The 6,988-nt window shown below is 41.3% G+C and overlaps 1 protein-coding gene across 1 annotated transcript; it reads left to right on the top strand.

Annotated features, from left to right (window-relative positions):
• The first annotated feature begins 266 nt into the window (after nucleotides 1-266).
• Nucleotides 267-6,964, top strand: UPF3B (UPF3B regulator of nonsense mediated mRNA decay). The gene is made up of 9 exons (XM_031056091.1): nucleotides 267-355; nucleotides 468-574; nucleotides 1,313-1,411; nucleotides 1,753-1,863; nucleotides 2,613-2,656; nucleotides 3,222-3,410; nucleotides 3,905-4,056; nucleotides 4,749-5,061; nucleotides 5,881-6,964. The coding sequence occupies exons 2-9, from the start codon at nucleotides 481-483 to the stop codon at nucleotides 6,025-6,027; spliced, it is 1,149 nt and encodes a 382-aa protein (XP_030911951.1). The 5' UTR covers nucleotides 267-355; nucleotides 468-480; the 3' UTR covers nucleotides 6,028-6,964.
• Nucleotides 6,965-6,988: the final 24 nt, after the last annotated feature.

Below are 6,988 nucleotides of genomic sequence, written 5' to 3'. Positions count from 1 at the left end.
CGGGACCGGGCTCGGGCTCCGCCGCCGGCACGGACGGCAGAGCCGGCACCGCCGAGCTCGATCGCCTGGAGCGGCCCAAGGACAAGAAGGAGACGCTCAGCAAGGTGGGGCCTGCGTGCCGCCGGGAACGGCGCCCTCCCCGGTAACGGGGCTCGCCCTCTGTAACGGGCCCCTCCTCCCTCCGGTAACAGGGCTTCCCCTCTGTAACGGGACCTTCCCCCGCTAACGGGCCGCTTGCGGGGCCCCCCTGGGACGGGACGTGTCTGCCGCCCAGCCTGACGAAGGAGCAGCTGGAGGAGCACCTGCAGCCTCTGCCCGAGCACGACTACTTCGAGTTCTTCGCCAACGACTCCAGGTACGGCCGCCTGCCCAGTCCGGGCGCTCCCGGGAGCCGCCGCTACCGCCAGCCGGGCCCCAGTGGCGCCGCCGCCTCGTCAGCGCAGCGCTCTCGGTTTGTGTCTCTGCAGCTTGTACCCGCACATGTTCTCCAGAGCCTACATCAACTTCAAGAACCAGGAAGACATCGTCCTCTTCAGGGATCGCTTCGATGGCTACGTTTTTGTCGATCACAAAGGTAAGTGAACGGCACTCGATGGATGTTGCTGCTTCCCTGCTGTCTGAGTTGCTGCTTCCCGTGTGCTGGCTGAGCTTTGGAGGGGTGGTGCAAGCAGCCACGTCTGACTTGTTTGGGTTTAGTGCCTCAAAAACAGTTCCAATACCTCTAGAAATACCTACATACATAGATCTGATAACATCTAAGTCCTTTAAATGAGTTGGTTTGCAGTGTAACAGCACAAGTGTGTTTGCCATACTCTGCTGGATTCGTGCAGCTATAAATGTAGTGTTCTTGTCAGAAGATAAAGCATTAAAGCCTGCTTGTCATGTGTTGTATTCTGCTATATTTTGTCAAAAATTGAGATTTGCCTTAGTTGTATTAACTTAAAATATTTTTTCTTGCACGATGTATGCAGAGTCTGTAGGATGAGGCCATTACATGGTGTGGTGCTGCTGAGGTGGTGGAACTGACAGTCATGGGCAATCTTAAATCTAGTGTGTCCTTGTCAGCCTGTGAGTTTGCTGGTTTATTAGTATAGTGAAAGTGTTAAGGTCATAAATTCTGCTGTCTGTAGAGTGGTTTGGTTTTTTTATTAAATGGTTTTCCAAATACAATAATGTTTTTATGCTGTGTAAGTAGTCTCTTCTGGTATTGCATATTTCTTGTGAGACTTACCTTTCTGCTTTAGATATGGACAATATAATCTACTTTATATCTGTTTCATCTTTATTTTAATGTATTTTTTTCTCTTAACAGGTCAGGAATATGCTGCCATAGTTGAGTTTGCACCTTTCCAAAAAGCTGCAAAAAAGAAGAGTAAGAAAAAGGATGCCAAAACTGGAACTATTGAAGATGGTATAACAGCAAGCTAGTTTGTTTCTGCATGTGTAGACTTGAAACTCTTAGCAGTAATTTGAATGTAATGTTTTTATTGTGACACTATAGTTCCACCAATAGGATGTTTGCTTAATTATATGTGAAGTTTATGAGCACTGCTTTGTCAGCTAGAAGTCTATTAAATATGATTGTCCCAGACAAACATAATACAGCAGCTCATTTGAGCTGCTAACTTATGTAAAGGTGGCATATAAACAACCCAGCTGAAGTAAATGTAACTGAGCAGTGCATGATGTAAATACTTCTCATGCTACAGTATCTCTTCTTCCTCCCCCTTTTTTTCCTTCTCTTCTATGTAGATCCAGAATACAAGAAGTTTTTGGAAAGTTACAGTGCAGATGATGAAAAACTAACCTCCACTCCTGAAACTTTGTTGGAGGAAATAGAAGCAAGAAACAAAGAGCTAATAGGTATGGAAATCTATGTACTATAGTTACATTTCCCTAGATCACAAAGAAACAAATATGTTTTGTAATTTGAACCTCAGCCTGGAGGTGACTGAATCCTTTTGTGTGCCTGCTTACTATTTGTTAAACATTTAGGCTAATATTATTGAGTGTTTTGTTTTGTTCCCATGCTCTAAATTCTTCTGTAGGTATAGGTTTTAGATGACAAAGTTCCTTCCTGTTGCAGGTGTTTGTTAGCCAGAGCAGGCTGTGGAGTGGCTGCATTTCAGTGAGATGCAGTGGTGTTTAATGCCCAGTGCTGTGATCAGTGTTGTTCCATGCAGGCACAAGTTAAGAGATAGAGTGGTTGGGTAAAATACCACAAAAAATGGCCAGGTTGCTCTTTTTAAGTATCTTACAGGGATCTCTTTAAAAATGAGTGTCTGGAAAAAGCCTAATGCAGACTGAATGTAGAGATAGGGATATCCTAAGGGATAGGGATAAGTAAGAGATATCCTATTAGTATCCTGAAGAAGTTTATAGAATCCTAATAGTTGCCACTGTTTGGAGATAGGTTTGGAATATTTGTTTAACAGCAATACAGCAGTGAAACAAATATTCCAAACCTATCTCCAGACAGTGGCAACTATTGGGATGTATGTATGACAGGCAGGGGAATGTGTAAGGCTGCTTCACTTCATATAGAGCTCTGTTGTAAGTATTGCAGTATTGGATAAGGCAAGATATTTACATTTGTTTTATCTATTCTCCAGCTAAAAAGACTACTCCTTTATTGAACTTCTTGAAAAATAAACAGGTAAGACTTACCTCCAGAATTTTCTTATTGTTTGCAAGTACAATTTGCTCATTGTATGTTGATGCATTTCTGCCCTTCCTTTTGAAGAAGGAGCTTTTGACCCAAACTGTCAACTTCTGGTTAATATATTTTAAAGGAGTAGAGTGTTGGAATGGTGGTGCTTTGGGTACATTCTGGTCACAGCAAAACACCTCTTTTTGCACTGACAAAAGAGATTCCATTGTAGTGCTTCTGTTTTTATTGCAGTATGGCTGAGGTCCTTGTAAGTGATCTTTCTCCTAATGTTATTTTAACTTTTAGCAATGGAGAAAAGCAGAGGTGGGGCAGATTTAATTAAAATTTTAATGATAAAGGATGAAGCTAGTGATGTATTTGAGTTTTTTAAGACACTACAAATTAAGACTTATGAGTAAAAAAATACTGCTACAACATGTTCAGGTTCACAACAACAACAGAGATGAGAGGACTTTTATAATAAAGGCAGCTTTGAGGTGAGTTGTTTGATGGCTTAAAGAGATGTTTTCTGCTGTGGAGAAACACTTTCTCTTTGTTTTTACATACACAGAGACTGAGAGAAGAAAAAAGAGAGGAGAGAAGGAGGAGAGAATTAGAAAGAAAAAGACAAAGAGAAGAAGAAAGAAGAAAATGGAAAGAAGAGGAGAGAAGGAAGAGAAAAGAGGCAGAAAAATTGAAGAAAGTAGACAGATGCCCAGAAAAAGAAAGAGACAGATCAAAAGAAGAACCAAAGATTAAGGTCTAGAACAGTTCTTTACTATAAACTGTTACACTCCCTTTCCCCTATTATTTGTATATCAGTCTCAAAATGTACTTTGGTTATTGTGTGAAGAATCATATGATTTTGGTGTTAGCAAATGACCAATTTTTTTGTAATATTCAGTAGTAGGCATTGTAAAGGTTTACATGCTGTAATGTTTCATAGTAATATTTAAAGTTTTTGTCATGTGACTGTTGTACATGCTGCGGTAAACAGGATTGTGAATTCACTATGGAATGGAGACTATTTTTAAGCTTTCTAAAACAACCTGGTTTAGGAGAAAAATCCTAGTCTGCTGTGTGAATAATGCTTACTCATACACTCCAGCTTTTAGAAATACTGTGATTTGCAGTAATATTTCTTTAATGTTTACTTCTTACTGGCCTGTGGTTCCTTTGATGCAATTTCGGTGTTGTGCCAGACAATATGTGTTAGAGTGAGCTTTTTAGTTGAGACTTCTGTTTTCTTTGTAGCTACTTAAGAAGCCTGAAAAAGATGAAAAAGACTTGGAGAGAAAAGAAAAATCCAAGAAACTGGAAAGAGAGACTCTGAGGGAGGAAAAAAATGCGAGTAGTGCATCTGCCAAACGATCTGATGGGGAGACAAAAGAAGAGAAGGCAAAAAAGTATTCTAGTACTTGCTATAAATATATATGTATCTATAACTTGTTTCCTGATTGTACTGAGGCTTAGGCTGCTCTGCCATGACCATGTTTTGAAATTCCTTTCAAATGCTTTTTCTCATATAAGGCATGAGCTGTGTTCTCTGTGCCAGTGCACATCCCCATGATTACAGAAAGCTCTGTGAATTACCTGGAAATTCTTCATTAGTGGACGAATTTTGATATTTTTACAACTCATTATAGGAATTCCACTAAGGAAGCCCGTATGTAGGTGAATGCAGCAGGCTGTGAGCACTGTCCTTGCAATGAGATAATTATTATAACCATGGCAAGAGGAGAGGTGTTTTCCAGTTACCAGTTCCTCTAACTCTTGTAAAAAGTCAAAGTGGAAAATGTAATTCTCAACAGCTCCATGATCTGTTTGAGGTTCAGTTCTGCCATGTGAGAAATACAGATAAGACAGACAAATTCAGATGTTTTTTTCAAAGCCAGAAGAGACTAGGCTGGGAAGCTCTAGTGGTCAGTGTCCTCTCTGGCTGTCATGCATGACTTGGGCTATCACAGCCTCCCAAGAGCTCCCTAGTACCTGCCAGTGTGTCATCTTCCTATTGCACATTTACACCACTATTACATTGATCTCCCAGCTCTGTTTGATGAATCTTTTGAGCTTAATTTTCAGTTTTGTTTTCATACAGATCAGAAGATGAGTGTGTAAAGGACTACAGGGACCGAGATAGAGATTTTGACAGAGACAGAGAATATGAGAGAGCACAGAGAGAGAAACTGAGGCGCCAAGAAGAGGAGCGTCGGAGGCAGAAAGAGCGCTATGAGAAAGAGAAGGTTTTTAGAAGAAAAGAGGAAGAGGTGAAAAAGGAGAGAGACTTACTCAGAGAAAAGGGAAAGAAAAGTGATCTTACAGACTTTACCAGCAGCACGGACAAATCTGAGAAAGTAACCAAAGACGATAAAAAAGAGGATACAATTAAGAGGGATCGTATCAGAAACAAGGTGCTGGATTTCTTTAAATTCATGTGTTGTTTCATAGGGATCTGTGGTTTTTAGGATAAAAACACTTCAAGGAAAGAACCATGTGATTTCTCTGTTGAAACTTCTCCCTGTTCTGCAGCAAACTCTGCCATTGCTAGAAATGTGCACTAAAATTTGCTTAACAGTATTTCTTATCGCTGTGTGAGAACTAATCCAAGAAAAGATGGGTTAAATTGTAAGACCCTGATCCCTTTTTTATTTGCTGACTTGTGCCATAGGCCATCTCTTTAAGGTGCTGGCAGACTATCAGTAATCTGTGTCTGCTGATCTTATGATGCCTGAAAATGCATCTCAGAGTGGGAGTGTGATTGAACAGGTTCCTTAAAATAGGAAACTGCAACTTGCAGAATATGACACATGCTCTAGGTTCAGGAAATAATGTCTTGAGTGTAATTTTATATACTCTACAAAATCTGTTTTTGCGGTATCTCTGTGCTTGTTTTCTGTATCACTTAAGACATTGTCAGGTACAAATGAAACACAAGGTTTTGAAACTTTGGCCTCTCTTCTGAGAGGATGTGAGCTGAACTCAACAGGAAACTCGTTACAAATAACCTCAACTCTGAGCAGTTTCATTGTGGTTTGAACAGGGACGTTGCTTTTCAACAGAGACAACCTTGATTTGGGACAATTGAAGTTACTTTGCCACCACTGTGGAATAATTAAACTTAGCCTGAAAAGTTTGAATTTGAGCCATTTCTAATACCATAGAAATGATGCCATAATAACCCTGAGAGCAGGGAGTTATGAAAGAATCTAAATAGTTTTGATTTATTTCAGGATCGCCCAGCAATGCAGCTGTACCAGCCCGGGGCCCGAAGCCGGAGCAGATTGTGTCAGTATGAAGACAGTGCTGCAAAGCCCCCAGATCAGGGAGTGGATAAGAAACACGAGGGTGAGAGCAGTCACACGAAGGAAGAGGAGTGACTGATGTGCCAGCCTTATGTGTTCTGACTGTCTGTGCAGCCAAAGAGCATGTACTACGCAATCCAGAAGTGCCTTCGGAGCGAACAAGGAACAAAGGAAGAAAAGGGGGCATTGTGCTGTTGGATGTTTCTGGTTAAAGAAACTCAGTTGTAGATTCCAAATTTGAAATGTGTTCTCATTGTAATATTTTCAGTTATTTGAACTTATTTTCCCAGCATCTAACTACAGCAGAGAAGAGAATCCTTGCGAAATAGAAAGACTTTATGGCCTTAAGTTTGATAATAAATCAGTTGGTCAGGAGGGAATGACACCTGGATCAAAAGCCAGAGCTCTAAGGCAATTAGAGCCAGTGTTGGATGCACTTAAGCAGAGCAAGCTTGGAGTTGCCTGGAGTTAACACAGGTGTTGCTGTGTTCGTGGTGCTCCTACGTGAGGCAGTGAAAGCTGAAGTGTGTCAGTCTAGCATTGAGACACAAACACAGGCTGGGGCTGTTGAGGTACCAGTGGATAGGAGCCTTTTGGCACACAAGGAGCAGAACATCTGGCAGTGCAGTAAAACCGTGTTAGGGAGGGAGAGACCATCCTCTTCAGTGGTTCTGTCGATAAAGTAACTTAAGTTGGAGTGTATGAATAAGCTGGCTTAATAGTTGAATATGACTTGATAAATTCTCATGTAAAGTCTCCCTACATTGAAATGCTTATTTTTCATCAAATGGAGCTGGTTTGGGCATCCTTTTCTTTTCCAGTATTTTCCCTTCACTCAAGTCTGAAATGTTTCTGAACTCGTGCCCTCTTGGAACTTCTGCCTCTTCCCTCATAACTTGAAGTATTGTTTTACAGCCCAGAATGAGACTTCGCCAGTAGCAGGTCCTCCCAAGCTAGCGATTTTAGCCATAGCTGTTTTTTGTACTAAACCCAAATAAACTCGCACAAACTCGCTCGGCCGCCGCCGTCCCTCTGT

Source organism: Geospiza fortis, unplaced genomic scaffold, assembly GCF_000277835.1.
Source record: "Geospiza fortis unplaced genomic scaffold, GeoFor_1.0 scaffold157, whole genome shotgun sequence".
NCBI classification, from domain to species: Eukaryota; Metazoa; Chordata; class Aves; order Passeriformes; family Thraupidae; genus Geospiza; species Geospiza fortis.
The sequence above is the reverse complement of the archived record's forward strand: the minus strand, read 5'-3'. Positions and strand labels throughout refer to the sequence as shown.

Bases quoted from the DNA above. Each gene is read 5' to 3' on its own strand.
- UPF3B (XM_031056091.1), top strand. From the start codon at position 481: ATGTTCTCCAGAGCCTACATCAACTTCAAGAACCAGGAAGACATCGTC. The intron at 1,864-2,612 runs GTATGGAAATCT...TCTATTCTCCAG, and splicing joins AAGAAACAAAGAGCTAATAG to CTAAAAAGACTACTCCTTTA. The intron at 4,057-4,748 runs GTATTCTAGTAC...GTTTTCATACAG, and splicing joins AAAGAAGAGAAGGCAAAAAA to ATCAGAAGATGAGTGTGTAA.